General features: G+C 42.5%; 2 protein-coding genes across 2 annotated transcripts; one reads left to right on the top strand and one right to left on the bottom strand.

The window, feature by feature from the left end:
• The first annotated feature begins 1,172 nt into the window (after positions 1-1,172).
• LOC109878095 (mannose-specific lectin-like) lies at positions 1,173-15,962 on the top strand. The gene is given in 5 exon segments (XM_031837621.1): positions 1,173-1,338; positions 2,145-2,241; positions 2,528-2,621; positions 15,230-15,285; positions 15,287-15,962. Coding segments are annotated over 3 exon segments (333 nt in total). The 5' UTR covers positions 1,173-1,338; positions 2,145-2,241; positions 2,528-2,531; the 3' UTR covers positions 15,474-15,962.
• Positions 15,963-16,021: 59 nt separating this feature from the next.
• On the bottom strand, positions 16,022-19,827 carry LOC116376531 (28S ribosomal protein S29, mitochondrial-like). Its single transcript, XM_031837615.1, has 8 exons — positions 19,689-19,827; positions 19,445-19,575; positions 17,963-18,043; positions 17,235-17,399; positions 17,003-17,062; positions 16,823-16,912; positions 16,493-16,610; positions 16,022-16,409 (listed from the first exon to the last, which is right to left on the bottom strand). Exons 1-8 carry the CDS (start codon positions 19,810-19,812, stop codon positions 16,324-16,326), a joined length of 855 nt encoding a protein of 284 aa, XP_031693475.1. The 5' UTR covers positions 19,813-19,827; the 3' UTR covers positions 16,022-16,323.
• Positions 19,828-20,989: the final 1,162 nt, after the last annotated feature.

The following is a 20,989-nucleotide window of genomic DNA, read 5'->3' as shown; positions in this document are numbered from 1 at the left end:
ATCCGTTTTGTCACCAAAGCCCCATATACTACCCACCATTGCGACCTGTACGCTCTCGTTGGCTGGCCCTCGCTTCATACTCGTCGCCAAACCCACTGGCTCCATGTCATCTACAAGACCCTGCTAGGTAAAGTCCCCCCTTATCTCAGCTCGCTGGTCACCATAGCATAGTATTATTGACTGTATGTTTGTTTTACTCCATGTGTAACTCTGTGTCGTTGTATGTGTCGAACTGCTATGCTTTATCTTGGCCAGGTCGCAATTGTAAATGAGAACTTGTTCTCAACTTGCCTACCTGGTTAAATAAAGGTGAAAAAAATAAATAAAAAATACATGCTATGGGGTCTCTGTCTTCACCGTTCATGGTGAATTACTCTGCCTTGATTTGTTTTGTCAGAATGTCTGCCTGGCAACAGCATGAACAGTATCAACGTCGGTGCATGGGGTCTCGATTTCCATTGCTCTCATTCTCATGTCACTGACTTCGGCAGTGCAGCACATTTCAAAGGCAGTTACTAATGTAGGCAGGGCAGGGCAGTGCTCTTTGCCTCGTGCGTGTGTATTTTCACAGTATTGACACCAAATCAAATGTGTTCATATAGCCCTTCTTACATCAGCTGATATATCAAAGTGCTGTACAGAAACCCAGCCTAAAACCCTAAAGAGCAAGCAATGCGTCTCTCTCTTAGTAGACGCCGGCGCGTATCCTCATTTGCAATTCCCAGCACTATTTTGTCACGAATCAATTCATCTTTCAATCCCCAGTATTCACAAGTAGCGGATCTTTCTCTCAAACGTGTTACAAAGATGTGTACTGACTCATCCTGTTTGCAGCTTTTCGAAAACGAACCAATCGTAAATGACGTTCCTGGTGGGTTTGAAGTAATTCTCCAATGCAATCCAATATAGCCTTTGCATCACACTGTTGTCGTGCTGTGAGGGTGAGTTTGTGCCGGTAGAAATGCCTGCATTCGCTGCCCATTAAACTCCTCAGAGTTGCCGCTTGGACCTCGTTGGGCGTTGGACTAGTAACCGGAAGCTTGCAAGTTCAAACCCCCGAGCTGACAAGGTACAAATCTGTCGTTCTGCCCCTGAACAGGCAGTTAACCCACTGTTCCTAGGACGTCATTGAAAATAAGAATTTGTTCTTAACTGACTTGCCTGGTTAAATAAAGGTCAAATAAATGTAGACCGGTTGCCAGCGCATAGTCCTCGAATTCATCCCTGAAGTTGTACCAATTAGTATTCGAGACCCCTGTGAGAACCATGGGATTTGGTGGCGGAATGTTCGCTGCCATAGCGATGGAATAGGAGATATCTTTGCCTTCAGCCATCGAGGTAACATTAGGTAGTGATGCTAGATTGCCAGCTAACAACGAGTTGATCCGTGTTGTGACTAGTAGTAGGAAACGGCGTGTGTTCGCATATGGAACGTAACCGCGCCAATACTGTACTTAGCTACAGAAATAACAAACGTGTGGTTTTCAAGACACTTCTGATACCATGATATGATATGTTGGATAAAGGAATGAAGACAGACACCAATGTCAAGTTCAATAGCCTTGTTCAAGCATTGTACAAATCCCAACACACGGAGTCCAGGAAACAGTCCGTCTAGTCGATTACCTATCAATTACACTCCGTAACAATCATCCTGGTCATTTCTACTGCCTCTGATCTAGCGGACTCACTAAACCCTTGCTTTGTTTGTAAATTATGTCTTAGTGTTTGAGCGTGCCCCTGGCTATCTGTAAATATATATATATTAAAAAAAATAGAAAATGGTGCAGTGTGGTCTGCTTAATATAAGGAATTTGAAATTATTCAACTTTTACTTTTGATACTTAAGTATATTTTAGTAATTACATTGACTTTTGATACTTAAGTATATTTAAAACCAAATATATATATATATATATATGTATTTGTTTTTTTACTCAAATAGAATTTTACTGGGTGACTTTTACGTTAGTCATTTTTTATTAAGGTTTCTTTCCTTTTACTCAAATGACATTTGGGTACTTTTCCCACCACTGGTCATTGTAACTATCATGTACATTTCAGTCGCATTTGGTCAAATTTAATGTACAGTGGACACCACCCATTTCCTCATCCTTATTACTCCACCCCCTTCACCTGAGCAGGGATATAAGGCCAGAGCTGCTTCATCACCGCACAACTGCAATTCACCTCTTCAATCGACTGCTCCTAAATACTTGTAAGTTCATTTAAGAATTTGAGGTAACTCCTATTTTAACGTGTGTTTTTTCATTTATGTACAGGGAATAGCCAGTTAAATGAGGTCTTAATGAGATGCATTTCTATTACTTTTGTGTATTATTTAGTTGTTTTTTCAACATTTGTCATTTAGAACTGGAATTATCCATTCTCATTATAAAAGAGCTAGTTTAGGCACATTTTCTCTCTTTCTTCCTTTTGTCTAAATGTGTTTTGCTCCTTCCTGTTTGTGTGGGTGTTTTACTATAATAAACTGCAGCAAATAAACAATATAAATTCTCTCTTTCAGAATCATGAGTAAGAACTACATGAGCACCGAGAGGATTCTGCTGAAAGGGGACTACCTCCTCTCCAACAATGGACAATTTAAAGCTATCTTTCAGGTACAATAGTTAGTGAAACACTTACATTTCAATTATATTAACATTAGATATCTGGTCTGCAACTTATTTTGACCTTAGAATTGTTTTTGTAGGGATGTAACGATTCAAGCTGTGATCAGACAGACAGTGTCATTAAATCAATGCTGTGTAATAAATTATGTAGTCAAACTTTATATATTTAAAAAATGTTTAATGCATATGTGTACAACAAAAGTTCAACATTCACCTTCTGCTACCATTAACGTCAAGCCATCTAGCACACAGTTTGATGCGTTCGATAAATCCAACATATGCACCACACAACTCACTGCAACTGGCTCTGCAACGCAATGCTGCGAGGCAAACGCAGCGTTCAATTGGAAATTATGTTGCATATGTTGGATTTATCAAACGTATGCATCAAACTGTACGTGTAGACGGCTTGACATTAATGGTAGCAGAAAAAGTTACTGGCAAAGTGAGAGGATTTAACTCTGGGTGCCTTCAGCTGAACCTTAATCTTGAAACATTATTTGTATTCTCTTATATATATATATATATACACACACTACCTTTCAAAAGTTTGGGGCCACATAGAAATGTCATTGTTTTTTAAAGATAAGTACATTTCTTGTCCATTAAAATAACAACATCAAATTGATCAGAAATAGGTTCGATTACAGGCTCAAAATGACCAGCAACAAAGAACTTTCTTCTGAAACTCGTCAGTCTATTATTATTCTGAGAAATGAAGGCTAATCCATGTGAGAAATTGCCAAGAAACTAAAGATCGACGCATCTGTTTTTTCTCGAAGTAAGAAAAGCTATTCAAGAATTGACTACATTTCTTTCTCTCCAAAAATGCATTCAACAATTTACTGGATAAAAAAAATGATAATGATCATTCTGATTAATTACACCAACAGAAAAATACACATTTTATTTTTCCTCCTACACAGCAACTGTAGTAGGAGAATCATCAGCGAGCATCTTCTGGATCCGAAATGTATTAAATACGTAAATTAAAATCTTTACCATTACAAATGTAGACAGAGAAAAGCCAACCGCTGATATAATTTGGTATGCCTTTAAGGTGTACATTGGGGCGGCAAGTAGCCCAGTGGTTAAAGCGTTGGGCCAGTAACCGAAAGGTTGCTAGATTGAATCCCTGAGCTGACAAGGAAAGAATCTGTCGTTCTGCCCCCAAACAAGGCAGTTAACCAACTGTTCCTAGGCCGTCATTGTAAATAAGAATGTGTTCTGACTTGCCTAGTTAAATACCATTTTTTTAAACATTAGGGGAATGATAATCTCATACTCTGCAAAAAGTTACATCTGATTTAGAAATTAAAATGCAAGATAAATAAATCTTAGAAAGCCCATAACAAATCTTTACAAGATAAAGAAGAAAATAACATTTTCTGAATTTACGCAGGAATAGGATCTTTTACTTTTGAAGAGAGCCAACAACTACAGGTTAAACTCAAATAAAGCATATTACTTAATGGAAAATAACCCTGGTAAATATCTAACAAAACGAATACACGCTAAACCAGTTATAATTGTAAAATATACACATTCATGTTAATTAGAAACAACGCAATTAATGACAATTTTAAAAGCTTTATGAAAATTGATATAAATCCGAATTAAACAGGTGGACGAATCCTATAGCCTTAGACTCAACAACCCTGAAGCAATTATCAGCAGACGAAAAATATGCTTTTAAAACATTCACGTGGAGAAAAAGCACCAGGAATAGATAGCTTTATCATCGAATTACCTGCTGAATGGACTTAAAATATATTTCATTTTTATTGTCCAGGTTCACGATCAGAAATAGTTTTGGTAGTTTTTCTTTAAACAATCAGTGTATATGAGACACAAATTCTGTTTCAGTAGGAAACGATATGGTTTGATTAGAGAACGAATTGAGATTCAGTTCGATCCGATTCTATGCACTGTTGCATGAACACATTAATTTCCCATTCTAAATTCATATCTGCTGCTGATGTAGATCATGAGCTAGATTTTATTTGATTTTTTATTTCACCTTCATTTAACCAGGTAGGCTAGTTTAGAACGATCTCATTTACAACTGCGACCTTGCCAAGATAAAGAGTTACACATGGAATAAACAAGCATAGAGTCAATAACACAATAGAAAAAAAAGTCTATATACCGTGTATGCAAATGGCGTGAGGAGTTAAGGCAATAAATAGGCCATAGGAGCGAAGTAATTACAATTTAACAGATTAACACGAGTGATAGATGAGCAGATGATGGTGTGCAAAAGAGCAGAAAAGTAAATAAAAACAATATGGGGATGAGGTAGGTAGATTGGGTGGGCTATTTACAGATGGACTATGTACAGCTGCAGCGACAGGTTAGCTGATGTTTAAAGTTAGTGAGGGAAATAAGTCTCCAGCTTCAGCGAATTAATTTTTTAAATATTTATTTATTTTTGCAATTCATTCCAGTCACTGGCAGCAGAGAACTGGAAGGAAAAGTGGCCAAAGTAGGTGTTGGCTTTCGGGATGACCAGTGAGATATACCTGCTGGAGCGCGTGCTACGGGTGGGTGTTGTCGTGACCAGTGAGCTGAGAAGGTGGAGCTTTACCTAGCATAGACTTATAGATGACCTGGAGCCAGTGGGTCTGGTGACGAATATGTAGCGAGGCCCAGCCGACTAGAGAATACAGGTTGCAGTAGAGGGTGGTATATGGGGCCTTGGTAACAAAACGGATGGCACTGTGATCGACTTCATCCAGTTTGCTGAGTAGAGTATTGGATAGTCAGTTTTACGAGGGTAAGTTTGGCGGCTTGAGTGAAGGCGGCTTTGTTGCGAAATATAAAGCTGATTCTAGATTTCATTTTAGATTGGAGATGTTTGATATAAGTCTGGAAGGAGAGTTTACAGTCTAGCCAGACACCTAGAATGTGGACAACTACAAATTCCTAAGTCAGAACCGTCCAGAGTAGTGATGCTAGTCGTGCGGGTGGGTGCGGGCAGCGAACGTTTGAAAAGCATGCATTTTGTTTTACTAGCGTTTAAGAGCAGTTGGAGGCCACGGAATGAGTGTTGTATGGCATTGAAGCTCGTTTGGAGGTTAGTTAAGTGTCCAAAGAAGGGCCAGATGTATACAGAATGGTGTCGTCTGCGTAGAGGTGGATCAGGGAATCCCCCGCAGCAAGAGCGACATCGTTGATATATACAGAGAAGAGAGTCAGTCCAAGAATTGAACCCTGTGGCACCCCCATAGAGACTGCCAGAGGTCTGGACAGCAGACCCTCCGATTTGACACACTGAACTCTATCAGAGAAGTAGTTGGTGAACCAGGCGAGGCAATCATTTGAGAAACCAAGGCTGTCGAGTCTGCCGATGAGGATGTGGTGATTGACAGAGTCGAAAGCCTTGGCCAGATCAATGAATACGGCTGCACAGTAATGTTTCTTATCGATGGCGGTTAAGATATCGTTTAGGACCTTGAGCGTGACTGAGGTGCACCCATGACCAGGTCTGAAACCAGATTGCATAGCAGAGAAGGTATGGTGAGATTCGAAATGGTCGGTAATTGTTTGTTGACTTGGCTTTCGAAGACCTTAGAAAGGCATGGTAGGATAGATATAGGTCTGTAGCAGTTTGGGTCAAGAGTGTCCCCCCCCTTTGAAGAGGGGGATGACCGCAGCTGCTTTCCAATCTTTGGGAATCTCAGACGACACGAAAGAGAGGTTGAACAGGCTAGTAATAAGGATGGCAAAAATGTTGCCAGATAATTTTAGAAAGGGTCCAGATTGTCTAGCCCGGCTGATTTGTAGGGGTCCAGATTTTGCAGCTCTTTAAGAACATCAGCTGAATGGATTTGGGAGAAGGAGAAATGGGGATGGTTTGGGCGAGTTGCTGTGGGGGGGTGCAGTGCTGTTGACCGGGGTAGGAGTAGCCAGGTGGAAAGCATGGCCAGCCGTAGAAAAATGCTTATTGAAATTCTCAATTATGGTGGATTTATCAGTGGTGACAGTGTTTCCTATCTTCAGTGCAGTGGGCAGCTGGGAGGAGGTGTTCTTATTCTCCATGGACTTTAGTGTCCCAGAACTTTTTTGAGTTAGTGTTGCAGGAAGCAAATTTCTGCTTGAAAAAGCTAGCCTTGGCTTTTCTAACTGCCTGTGTATAATGCTTTCTAGCTTCCCTGAACAGCTGCATATCACGGGGGCTGTTCGATGCTAATGCAGAACGCCATAGGATGTTTTTGTGTTGGTTAAGGGCAGTCAGGTCTGGGGAGAATCAAGGGCTATATCTGTTCCTGGTTCTAAATTTCTTGAATGGGGCATGCTTATTTAAGATGGTTAGGAAGGCATTTAAAAAATATATCCAGGCATCCTCTACTGACGGGATGAGATCAATATCCTTCCAGGATACCCCGGCCAGGTCGATTAGACTTTTTGATAATTTGTGAGATTGAGGGCATCTAGCTTAGATTCTAGGACTGCTGGGATGTTAAGCATATCCCAGTTTAGGTCACCTAACAGAACGAACTCTGAAGATGAGGGACAATCAATTCAAATATGGTGTCCAGGGCACAGCTGGGAGCTGAGGGGGTTCTATAACAAGGCGGCAACAGTGAGAGACTTAATTCTGGAGGGATTCATTTTTAGAATTAGAAGCTCAAACTGTTTGGGCGTAGCTTGCAAAGTTCTGTCATACTTTCCAGGTCTATCTCTGCAGTAGATTGCAACTCCTCCCCCTTTGGCAGTTCTATCTTGATGGAAAATGTTGTAGTTTGGTATGGAAATCTCAGAATTCAGACACGGCAAGGACATCAGGGTTGGTGGAGTGTGCTAAAGCAGTGAGTAAAACAAATGTAGGGAGGCGACTTCTGATAACATGCATGAAACCAAGGCTTTTTCGAAGTCAACAAATGAGTGCCTGGGGACACGCAGGACCTGGGTTCTGTGTGTGTGCGTGCGTGTAAATTATGTATGTCTATATAGGCACCTGAGCTGAGCAATAATAGAGACTAGGCATCTACCACACCACTCAATGTGGTCTCCGAGCATTTCGTATTATTCTGTAAGTAAATCCAAGACACTGCATTTAGTATGGATATGCAGTGGCGATTTTAGCATGTAAATCTTGGTGGGTGAACAAAAAAAAAAATGTTTTAGATGCATGACAGCAACGCCAATACAGCACTAAGCAATACACGAATTGCACTATAATGGTGACAAACGGTGCCCACAAACTGTTAGGGCCTACATAAAGCTGTCCCAGCAGCGGAGCTTTTTTTTCAGCACAATTGCTTAAATCATTATCACTGCTACACCTGGCTATCAGTGGAGCCTTGTCTGGCAGCGAAATGGTTAATTCATCCTCATTTACTGCCCTTTAACTTCTTGGATATAGGGGGCGCTCTTTTAATTTATGGATAAAAAAACGTGCCCGTTTTAAGCGCAATTTTTTTTGTCACGAAAAGATGCTCGACTATGCATATAATTGGCAGCTTTGGAAAGAAAACACTAACGTTTCCAAAACTGCAAAGATATTATCTGTGAGTGCCACAGAACTCATGCTGGAGTTGAAACTTCAACCAGGAAATGGGCAGAATTTGAGACTCTGTTTTCCATTGTCTCCTTATATGGCTGTGCATGCGCTGGGAATGAGCCTGCCCTTTCTATCGTTTCTCCAAGGTGTCTGCAGCATTGTGACGTATTTGTAGGCATATCATTGGAAGATTGGCCATAAGAGACTACATTTGCCAGGGGTCCGCCCGGTGTCCTTTGTCTAAATTGGTGCGTAATCTTCAACTGGAGGCATTTTCCATTGAGATTCAGAGGAGAACGCACACTTCTACGAACGATATATCATCCAAGAGATATGTGAAAAACACGTTGAGGATTGATTCTAAACAACGTTTACCGTGTTTCAGTCGATATTATGGAGTTCATTTTTTTATATTTTTTATTTGGTAGCCAAACCGGAATCAAGAGGTTAAAAAAACATAGCTGATATGGCTGACTTGCTTAAACAAATGTGGTTTCTACTGATAATTGAGTTGTACAAACTATGGCATAAGGGGACAACGAGCAGATAAGAGGCAATCTGTAATTTCGAGTACAACATTAATGAGCGGACGCAGTCAATATAGCTATTTGTTCAGCACTTTTGAAATGTACAGCGACAGAATTCAGAACAGGGGCCGTTCTTACAGCATTCTCCCTGTACACCAAGTCAGTACCCTAGGATAAAGGGGGCATATAAGCAGACAATGAAAGCTCTTACAATATTCAAGGATTACATTACTCTAAAATAGACTACATGGGCACCACCAAGTCAGAACAGTAGGGGGGGAAGGGACCAAATTATTAGGGTGAGGCACATGGGCTACTAACAGCTTACTACACAAAATACACGTAGTACTTTCTTAGTTACATTATACATATATCCCTGTCATATTACATAATTTATGCAGTTGCAAACAAGACATTTTTGGACTCCCCTTGTTGTGCCGTGCTCACTTGAACAGGAAGGTGGCGCGGCGGTCCTTGTGGGCAAATTTTTCATCCGTCTGGCATTTCCTGGATTTATGGTGCTTTCAAGACAATTGGGAACTCGGGGGGGAAAAAACAAGGTTGAATCATGACGTCAGTGATCTTCAGGTCGGAGCTCTAGAAAGAGGCCCGCGTTCACAACTTTGAATTCCGAGTTGAATGACCGTTCAAACATTTATTTTCCCAGTCTGAGCTTGTTTTTTCCAGAGTTCCCTGTTGTCTTGAACTCATTAAAGGCTGAGATTTCTGTTTCAGTATGATATGTTAGATAAAGGAAAAAAGACAGACACCAATGTCAGGTTCAATAGCCTTGTTTGTGCATTGTACAAATCCCTACCACTAGACTCCGTAACATCATCCTTTTCAATAGAAAGTGCAAACATAAAGGCATAACATTAAATTCTTAACAGTCAGGTCATAACAATAGAAAAAGCATTACATTTTCTTTTTTACTTCAGTTGTCATCTTCCTTTTTTTAATTTCAATTGAATTATTTAAGAAAAAATATAGATTTTAATTAACGAGGGCAAGTTAACAGTCCCTTGCTTACAGAGTAAGCCTGTCCGGTGGCTTGCACAGCCAACCCACCCGTGAGTAAGTATTGGCTCTGACAGGGGTAAGATTAGGGGCACGAGCTGGAGAACTTGGTGGGGTAGAAGCCTCACCTTCAGTTGGCCCATGTCTCAATTCTGCACCCCTTACCCTTAGGCCTGGACTGTGATCCAGCTCATCTAGGTGAGTGTATGGCGTGTTCTGGTTTGTCTGCTCTGCTATGCGCAGATCCACCCGATTGCGACGATAGAGGGAGCCACCAACATCCACCAGGTAAGAACGTGGTGCAACTCTCTGCAGGCATGTGCCCAGCCTCAAGTCCTGTGTGGTCTCCCGGCAGCGGTTTCATCCTTATCGTTTTACCCACCTCCAGCTCTGGTAGGTCTCGAGCAGTCCGGTCGTAGAAGCACTTAGCGAGCTGCTTTCTGTGACGCAGTTTATCCGTGATGCCAACCATGACGCAGGGCTCAAGTAGCTTGTTAGCTACGGGGATGGTAGTCTTCAGATGTCTGGACAGAAGGCGTTGTGCTGGGCTGCTGTCCATGTTTTCGATGGGTGTGTTCCTCCACTGTAAGATCGCTTTCCATGGGTCGTTGCTGTCGCGCAAGGCCCTGCTTAACAGGTTTTTTGCAATCTTGACAGCTGATTCTGCCTTGCCATTTGCTTTTGGGTGTCTTGGAGAGGTGGTCAAACTCCCATTCTGAGGCGAAACGCTTGAACTGTGCAGTGAATTGTGGGCCATTGTCCGTGATTACCTTGTCAGGCTGACCTTGCCTTGCAAACTGCGCCTTGCATCGCTTTATGACTGTCTCTGCAGACAAGTCAGGGAGCAGTTAAATTTCACAAAAGTCAGAGTAGTGAACAACGATGAGAAGAAAGTCCTTTTGTCTGTGGCTGAATAAGTCCATGCTGACGATTTGCCAGGCCCTTGTGGGCAGTTCGTGTGACATCATGGTTTCCTTTTGCTGTTCATGAGCGTACACGTTGCATGTGGTACAGTTGCTGACAAAGTCTTTAATTTCTGCTTGCATGTTTGGCCAGTATAATGTTTCACGAGCCTGGCGGTAGCATGCATCACCTCCAACGTGACTGGAGTATATGCGGGTAAGCATCTCTGGACGTTTGCTCTCGAGGCAAACGCAACGGGCTGGCCTTCCTGCATAAGGCAGCATCCAAGTCCCCTTTGGCTGGAGTCGCTCTGGATTGTGACAGGCTTCATGACGTCGTAGTAGCGCAACACTGGCATGGATGAAGCCAGAGATTTCATCTCCTGCACTGCGGACTCGTGCTTGGGTAGCCAGTGCCATGGTGTGTCTTTGTCCAGCAACCGGCGCAGAGGCTCACAGACTGCTGATAGGTGTGGCATGAACTTTGCAAGATAGTTTGCAAAGCCGATGAGACGCTGTACTCCTTTTGCATCAGATGGGTTTGGCATGTCGAGGATCGCTCTGACCTTGTCTGGGTCCGGCTCCAGACCTTTTGCCGAGAGAATGTGGCCATGGAAGTGGACGTCTTTCACCTTGAACTGCAGCTTCTTCAGGCCAAGGCGAAGCTTAACTGATCGGCAGTGCTCCATCAGTGCCAGGAGCTTCACATCGTGGTCGCGTACTGCTTCTTCGTCTGTGTCACCACAGCCTATGATCAGGACATCATCGGCGATGGGTTCAGTGCCCTTGAGCCCAGCCAGTAACTCGTGCTGCATACGTTGGTATATCTCAGGCGCCACTGAGACACCAAACGGGAGCTTGAGCCAGCGTTTCCGACCCCAGGGGGTCCAGAAGGTAGTCATGAGGCTGCTTTCTTCATCCAGCTTGCATTGAAGGAATGCATCTCGGGCATCCACCAAGGTGAAAATCCTGGCCTTGGGAAGCTTATAGAGGACATCCTCTAGTGTCGGCATGATGTAGTGGGATCGTTTCAGTGCTTGGTTCAGGTGCTTTGGGTCGCTGCAGACCCTCAGCTTCTCTGTTTTTTTTCACTATGACCATATTGCTGATCCAGTCAGTTGGTTCAGTCACAGATGTCATGTGGCCATCGGCCTCATACTTGTCAAGCTGGGCCTTCACAGCCACTTTCATTGCAATGGGCACATTGGACTGGAGTGATGCTCTCATCCACTTCAAAGTGTACCTCCCCAGGCACATATTCAACAGGCATGTTGAATACATCGTCATATCTGCTAAGTAGTTGTTCTTTGGACAGGGGTCCATGCTGGACATGATCCACAATGTGCAGGTCATTTGGTACAGTGAACTACATCAGTCCCAGGCGTTCGCATGTAGAGCCTGAGAGGAGAGGATGTTGACTGGTTTTTACAATCTCAAACTCCAGCTTGTGTTTGCGTCCCCGAATAACACATTCGGTCTCAAAGGTGCCCATAGAGCTCATTAGCTCTCCTGAGTAGAGCTTTAGTCTAGTATCGCTGGGCAATAGATGTGTCAGGTGCCAGATTGATTTTGTCTTTGTAGCTCATTACGTTGCATGTAGCACCAAAATCCAGTTGACATTGTTGTTGCTTGTTGTGTAATCATAGTGTCACAAACCATTTCTTCCCTCGAGTGTACAGCCCCAATGGATTCATGCATGTAAATGTCACTTTTCAGCTCTAAACATTGAGTGACATCATCAACAGTGAATCTTGCCCTCACTCACCCTTCTTTTGCTTTTGAGACACACTTTTGCAAAATGATTATTAGTTCCACAAGCTCTGCATTGTTTTCCGTAGGCAGGGCAGTCCTCTTTGCCACGCGTGTGTCTATTCCCACAGTATTTACATGCTACGGGGCTCTCTGTGTTCACCGTTCGTGGTGAATTGCTCTGCCTCGATTGGTTTAGTCTGAATGTCTGCCTAGCAACAGCGTGAACAGTATCAACGTCGGAGCGTGGGGTTTCGATTTCCATTGCTCTCATTCTCATGTCAGTGACTTCAGCAGTGCGGCACATTTCGATGGCAGTTAATGTTAAGTCTCTCTCTCTCAGACGCCGGCGCGTATCCTCATTTGCAATTCCCAGCACTATTTTGCCACGAATCAATTCATCTTTCAATCCCCAGTATTCACAAGTAGCGGATCTTTCTCTCAAACGTGTTACAAAGATGTGTACTGACTCACTCTCTTCCTGTTTACAGCTTCCGAAAACGAACCGCTCATAAATGACGTTCCTGGTGGGTTTGAAGTAATTCTCCAATGCAATCCAATATAGCCTTTGCATCACACTGTTGTCGTGCTGTGAGGGTGAGATTGTGCCGGTAGATATGCCTGCATTCGCTGCCCATTAAACTCCTCAGAGTTGCAGCTTGTACCTCGTTGGGTTTCTCATGTAGGCCGGTCGCCAGCGCATAGTCCTCGAATTCATCCCTGAAGTTGTCCCAATTAGTATTCCAGTCCCCCGTGAGAACCATGGGATTTGGTGGCGGAATGTTCGCTGACATAGCAATGGAATAGGAGATATCTTTGCCTTCAGCCATCGAGGTAACATTAGGTAGTGATGCTAGATTGCCAGCTAACAACGAGTTGATCCGTGTTGTGACTGTAGAGAAATGCTAATTCTTATGTAGGTGACCAAACTATTGTTAAGGGGGGGCTACAACTCAGAGCTGAGCCTGTGGGGTCCCCTACAGGATAGCTCCCGCATTACACTAATGGCCAAAACCAGCGCACACACACATGATCTCCGTTGTCTCTGAACGTTGAATGCCCGAAGAGGATTCTACGATGACGGACAGACTACTGAGCCAATGGCGGAAGACTACAGACTACACCCCAGCTGAACCAATCCAAAGATCCGATCTTCCAGAATCAACCTACTTTCTTTTCTATATAATAGTGGTGTACTGATTGTAACGGCCTCTTCTTCGTCTGCGCTTCCATACGAACCAGCGGGAGAGCCGTAATTACGCTGTTCTAGATATCTTCACTCTGAATAAACTGTAGCTTGTCATACAATTTACCACACATATCCAATTGCTAACATGACTAGCAGTAGGAAACGGCGTGTGTTCGCATATGGAACGTAACTGCGCCTATACTGTACTTAGCTACAGAAATAACAAACGTGTGTTTTCCGAGCCACTTCAGATACCATGTTTCAGTATATGTTAGATAAAGGAATAAAGACAGACACCAATGTCAGGTTCAATAGCCTTGTTTGTGCATTGTACAAATCCCTACAACTGGAGTCCGGGGAACAGTCCGGCTAGTCGATTACCTATCCACTAGACTCCGTAACAATTTCCAAGTTTCCAGTTTTGAATGTGGCAGAAGGCATGCTGGATTGACAGCATGGCCAATATATTCAAACTTTTCTGGCCCATGGTGTTTAATGTTTATCCTTTTAAGCTTGGAATAGAGACCCTTAAACCCAGACTTGGACCACACACCCTCTCCACTGAATAGGAGGCTAATGATTGCTTTGCAATGCTTGCAGTTAACTACTGATTCCTTCCAAACCACTCATTGTTGAATTTGCAATTTCCAACTTGTTGTGTAATGTTTATGGTCGATGAGCAGAAATACATTTTATCTATAATTTCTCTTCATATGACAAGGATTGAAAAGGATTTGCCAGCAGACTGTCACCGTGATTCATGAAGATGACTGCTTGTCTAGCTTGCTAGCTAAAATTTTGAAAGTATGATGTTGACATGATCAGTCAAATCAAATCTACGGTAGATATAACGTGATTTAACAATTTCTGTGGCCAACGACCTTACGCCTTCTTGGATGGGCACTTCTAATGTAACTTTGGCAGCACCCATGGGACTTGAATTTGAGGTCTCGATGTATATTTTGCGGTGTCCCAATGAGTGACAGAACATTGAGCCAATCACTGCACAACTAGAATACATTACCAACCCCTAAGCTCTGTATTTTCCAATGGCTGTCCCACCACCACAGAAAGCAATGAGCTATGCTGAAACACCTGCATTTTGAAGCTGCCTTACTCAAGAAAGCAAAAAAAGAGACCATGTTTGTATGCGGATTTATTCACATTTTTTTTTTTTATGTTATTTTTTACATTGTTTGCAAACTGATATGTGACACGTATTAATGGCAAAATAACATGCTAAACAGGCTCTGCCCCACCTGATCTGAATGACGGGTCACCACTGATATGTTACGTTTCCTAATGTGTGTATTCATTTGTGGATGTCCATTATACATTCCGATTGATATGTTACGAATTGCAGATTTTAATTTAGAATGGGAAATAAATCTTAGTGCATCGATTTACATCGAATCAAACCATTCTCTAATCAAACCGCATCGAATTGTTTCAAATGACAACGTAATTCCTGTATCATATCGCAGACCAAGTATCTAGATACGTATCGAATGGAATAAATGCACACCCCTAATATTTTGATTTAGCTGACGAACACTTGCCGCGAATATAGAAAAATAATTTGGGAAATATTTTTCACCCTAAATTTAAGTAATCATTTAGAAGTGGATGAAAGCAATGTACAGCAGTACAACAGAGGTAATCTTTATCTAACATGTTTTATATGCAAATTAATTTTCTCTTTGCAGACCGATGGCAACTTTGTGCTCTACGGATGGGGTCGTGTTGTCTGGGCATCAAACACTGAACAAAGATGCTCAGAGGCTCATCCTCCAACAGGATGGCAACCTGGTCATCTACACCACACAGGACCATCCCATTTGGGCAAGTAACACCGGCCGTTACAACAATACACAAAGAGGCCACCTCACCCTCACTGACGAAGGTACCCTGGAGCTCTACAGAGACCAAGAGATGATCTGGACATCGTAACATCGACCGGCCCAACAATGCACAGAGGCCACCTCACCCTCACTGACGAAGGTACCCTGGAGCTCTACAGAGACCAAGAGATGATCTGGACATCGTAACATCGACCGGCCCAACAATGCACAAAGAGGCCACCTCACCCTCACTGACGAAGGTACCCTGGAGCTCTACAGAGACCAAGAGATGATCTGGACATCGTAACATCGACCGGCCCAACAATGCACAAAGAGGCCACCTCACCCTCACTGACGAAGGTGCCCTACAGTCCCAGAAATGTGGTCTGGTGCTCTCGTGAGGACACTAGTAATGAGGCAGAGTAACATCTTCACTTTACCATACCTGTCTACATCTACCACTAAACTGTATTCAAAAGCCTTGAGGCTTTTTGACCATTTGATTTGGTCAAATAAAAATGTATTGACTTAAAGTAGTAGTTTGTTGTAATTAAGTGCATTGTGTCAGATACTCTCTATATTCAAAAGACAAACATCACTAACTTTTCATGAAGATAATAGCTTTATTGGCTCATAAAAGAGAACATGAGATCTGACTGTTTTTCATGTATATTTTTATTATGAAAGACACTATCATGCATCACAACAGAATAATTTATGGAGGGACACATACACAACTGCAATGTTATAATCCATGTATGAGTCTGTATTGGCGTTTGTCCCATAGAGAATGCTAGTGGCCTTGATGTCGCATGGGCAGCACCATCGAGGGCTTCCACCATTTTAAAGTGGTCAAAGAATCCCGTAGGGATTCCTATGGGTTGTAGCCTCAATGGCGCTGCCCATGCTGTCACAGATATGAGTCCTATCTCTATTGGTGTGTGGGCCCATGTGTGATGTTACAGGAAGGCACACAGTCTCTCCAGTACAGAAGGGTTTCTGTTGCTGAGGAAGATCAGTTCTTTCTTCCCTTCCTCTGTCTGACCTTATGGAGAGAAATCTCTCAATCAGTTCAACATGTCATAATCTAAACCATCACAAACAGTGGTGAAAGTGAACATCTCTTACTGTGTGGATGTTGTAGCCAGTGGCGGTCCAGGTAGTAGAGGTAACAGCTCTCAAACTCCTTCTCACTGTAGAGGGAGACTGGTACTGGGATAAACGGGTCCATGCTGTCAAAGCCCTCCTGTAGGAACAACACAGAGGATGAGGATAGATGTTTTTAATAGGTGAACTTCTGTTTCTATTTCACTGATGCATATAAACACATCAGAAGGGTCTTGTCCAAAAACATCTAGATCATTCCCTTGTTAGCCCAGATCAATAGACACCAAGGGTTAGAGGTAGTTTTTGGACTGGACATATAACATTAACCAGGATGTAATCATGACTCCTGACCTCTCCCAGCAGTTCCTGGGGCAGGTAGGCAGAGCTTGGAGCGTAGAGAGATCCTGTCTGAGACAGAGTCGCGATGACCGCCCCTCCACACTGAGGAGAGAGAGGGACAGAGGTGTAAATCACAATCATGTAATTTTCTAATGTCTATTAGACAGAGGATAACCACCATGCAGTTCTCACCCAGTCATTGTTGATCATCTTCCTCAAGTTATGAACCAATGTCAACTCCTCTGGAGCCACCTGGCAGAGAGGAGAGACACAGAAAAAGTAGAGAGAAGGGAAAAGTGACAGGGGAGATAAAGGTCAGTCAAGTAAGCAATCTTTACACAGAAATTACAAAGACAAAAATGGAAGCAATAGAAATCAACTTTTTTTTATAGATCCACAGTGAGGTGAATGAATGTATTAGTACAGGGCTCTTGTCTTCCTTCTTAAGCGTGGTCCTTCCCCAGAGGCCGTTGACTCCATCAACAGCCACAGCCAGCCTGAAGCCCCCCTCTGTCCCCCCAGCCTGTAGCCTCAGCTCCTTTAGAACTGCCCCCACCACATCACTGCTGCTCTTCACACGAGACACTCCCTGGGGTGAAAAACACAGCTTAACAATGATACGTGGTATGAGATTCTTAAGAGAAGTGCACTGAACCAATTATGTTTCAGAACTGGAGCCCAGACGCAAGGCGTCCACATGATTCCCAGCCAAACCAGTTCGGAACAGTTTGTGCATATATTATGACTACATTGATGTGTGTTCATTTTTTTCTGGAGGCAAGCCGAAGTCGGTAGCTGAACTCTACACCCCTTCGTAGGGATTCTGCAATAAAGTCTTTGTTGTCATTCAACAAGAGATTACTTGTTTTCATGCACATTTTTTAATTGAAAAATACTGCACAATACATCTTAGTTAAATGTAAAATTGCATGACTAAGATCTCCTTGGCAAAAACGTCATAACAGATTAAGTTATTTTAGATTAATTCTGACTACGGCATCTTAAAAATGGACAAACAGCACTATTAACATTTTTCAAGTGAAGGTCTTTTAAGGGAGCATGCGAGCACACTCGTTCGGTTCGCCTAGCCAAGTTCGGCCAAACTGAAGGATGCTAACGTCTTAATAAAGGGCACGTTGACACTGGACTCACCATGTCCACCAGCTCCCCTAGTGGCCGTCCCTCCTCAGTGCTTTCTCTCTTAGTCCACACGTACCGCTGCCTCAACTTGATCTAAAACAACAAGGGGAGACAGTCACAAATACAGGATGCCTCAAGGAGTAAAAATATGCTTAACAACTGTGTGCAATAGTATTTAAAATGACATCTCTGTACCCCACACACACAATTATCAGTAAGTCAAACAATGAATTTCAAGCACAGATTCAACCAAAGGCCAGGGAGCTTTTCCTATGGTTCACAAAGGGCACCTATTGGTAGTTGAGTAAATATACAAATAAAACAGACATTGAATATCCCTTTGAGTATGGTGGAGCTATTATTGATGCACCATCCAAAGTGTCAAATTAAACCCACAACGATACAGGCGGCAATCCTAACGTAGTTTCCAGAGAGGCAGGATCCGCTCAGGGATTTCACCATGAGGCGAATCGTGATTTAAATCAAGTTTGAGTTTAAAGGCTGTGATAGGAGATAAAAGAGGATGGATCAACATAGTAGTTATTTCACAATACTAACATAATTGATAGAGTGAAAAGAAGGAAGCCATCCTGTTTGCAATAAGGCACTAAAGTAATACTGAAAAAAATGTGGTATGAATTTAACTTTTTGTCCTGAATACAAAGTGTTATGTTTGGGGTAAATCCAACACAACAAACACATCACTGAGTATCATGTCATATTTTCAAGAATGGTGGGGGCTGCATCATGTTATGGGTATACTTGTCATCGGCAAGGCCTCTGGAGTTTTTTTAGGATAAAAAGAAACCGACACTGGGAAGCAAACAAAGCCAAATATACACTGGAATTGCTTACCAAGATGACATTGAATGTTCCTGAGTGGCCTAGTTAAACATTTTTAAAGAATAGGCAAATAGTGTACAATCCAGGTATGCAAAGCTCTGAGACTTACCCAGAAAGACTGACATGTATTAACTCAAATCAAAATCACTTTTTTTCCCCCCCATGAATTAAACAAAATAAAATGTTTCTTCCACTTTGAGAACTTGTGTAGATCGTTGACAAAAAACAACAATTAAATCATTTTAAATCCGGCTTTGTAACAACAAAATGTGGAAAAAGTCTAGGTGTGTGAATAGTTTCTGAAGGCACTGTATCTTACTTCTAATGTTAGGATTAGGGGATGGTAAACTGATCCTAGATTTGTTCCTACAGGCAACACATACAGTGCCAGTCAAAAGTTCGGACACACCTACTCATTCCAGGGTTTCTTTCTTCCTTTCTTTCTTTTACTATTTTCCACATTGTAGAATAATAGTGAAGACATCAAAACTATGTAATAACATATGGAATCATATAGTAACCCAAAAAGTGATTACAGCTTTTTGGGTTTGTACGACGTGCAAAGCCTTGACAGCTCTGCACACCGTGTGTCCAAACTTTTGACAGGCACTGTACCTGGCGCCCACTATCTATCTGAGGAGGAGGGGCTACCTTGGAGAGGAAGTGTTCATTGGTGGTTCTGAAGTTGCGTAGCCAGTTGGAGGCCTGTATTGGCTGGTCAAAGCGGGAGGCGTGGTAGGAGGAGGGCAACAGCTCCTTACAGTTCTTCACCCAAAGGTGGGCTATGGAGGAGATTATTATCACAATCATTATTATCATCATCATCATCATCATCATTATTTTGTGTGTCTGTGTGTATGCCATGTCGGGGTGTGTGTGTGTGTGTGTTACTCACCATCTGGTATGTGTAGTACTAGCCATCCCTGTTTGGAGCAGTAGTGGACAGCATGACAGAGAGACATCGTTTTCCCACTGCCCTTCACCCCATCTACACAACCAGTCAAGGTCAACACCAACATAATTCAACACAATACAGGTAGACAACACAGGTCATAGAGAGGTACGGGGATGACTGTGTGTGTACAGTCGTGGCCAAAAGTTGAGAATGACACATTAATTTCCACAAAGTTTGCATGATGGCAATTTGCATATACTCCAGAATGTTATGAAGAGTGATCAGATGAACTGCAATTAATTGCAAAGTCCCTCTTTGCCATGCAAATGAACTGAATTCCCCCCAAAAACATTTCCACTGCATTTCAGCCCTGCCACAAAAGGACCAGCTGACATCATGTTAGTGATTCTCTCGTTAACACAGGTGTGAGTGTTGACGAGGACAAGGCTGGAGATCACTCTGTCATGTTGATTGAGTTTTTTTTTTAATGTTATTTTTTACATTGTTTGCAAACTGATATGTGACACGTATTAATGGCAAAATAACATGCTAAACAGGCTCTGCCCCACCTGATCTGAATGACGGGTCACCACTGATATGTTACGTTTCCTAATGTGTGTATTCATTTGTGGATGTCCATTATACATTCCGATTGATATGTTACGAATTGCAGATTTTAATTTAGAATGGGAAATAAATCTTAGTGCATCGATTTACATCGAATCAAACCATTCTCTAATCAAACCGCATCGAATTGTTTCAAATGACAACGTAATTCCTGTATCATATCGCAGACCAAGTATCTAGATACGTATCGAATGGAATAAATGCACACCCCTAATATTTTGATTTAGCTGACGAACACTTGCCGCGAATATAGAAAAATAATTTGGGAAATATTTTTCACCCTAAATTTAAGTAATCATTTAGAAGTGGATGAAAGCAATGTACAGCAGTACAACAGAGGTAATCTTTATCTAACATGTTTTATATGCAAATTAATTTTCTCTTTGCAGACCGATGGCAACTTTGTGCTCTACGGATGGGGTCGTGTTGTCTGGGCATCAAACACTGAACAAAGATGCTCAGAGGCTCATCCTCCAACAGGATGGCAACCTGGTCATCTACACCACACAGGACCATCCCATTTGGGCAAGTAACACCGGCCGTTACAACAATACACAAAGAGGCCACCTCACCCTCACTGACGAAGGTACCCTGGAGCTCTACAGAGACCAAGAGATGATCTGGACATCGTAACATCGACCGGCCCAACAATGCACAGAGGCCACCTCACCCTC

This window comes from Oncorhynchus kisutch, linkage group LG2 (genome assembly GCF_002021735.2).
Source record: "Oncorhynchus kisutch isolate 150728-3 linkage group LG2, Okis_V2, whole genome shotgun sequence".
Classification (NCBI taxonomy): domain Eukaryota; kingdom Metazoa; phylum Chordata; class Actinopteri; order Salmoniformes; family Salmonidae; genus Oncorhynchus; species Oncorhynchus kisutch.
The sequence above is the reverse complement of the archived record's forward strand: the minus strand, read 5'-3'. Positions and strand labels throughout refer to the sequence as shown.

What these genes read in the sequence shown, in the direction of transcription:
- LOC116376531 (XM_031837615.1), bottom strand. Translation starts at nt 19,812, where the DNA reads ATGTTGGTGTTGACCTTGACTGGTTGTGTAGATGGGGTGAAGGGCAGT. An exon ending in AGTACTACACATACCAGATG is followed by an intron (nt 19,576 to 19,688) that starts GTGAGTAACACA and finishes TCTCCTCCATAG; the next exon opens with CCCACCTTTGGGTGAAGAAC. An exon ending in ATGAACACTTCCTCTCCAAG is followed by an intron (nt 18,044 to 19,444) that starts GTAGCCCCTCCT and finishes TTGTTGTTTTAG; the next exon opens with ATCAAGTTGAGGCAGCGGTA.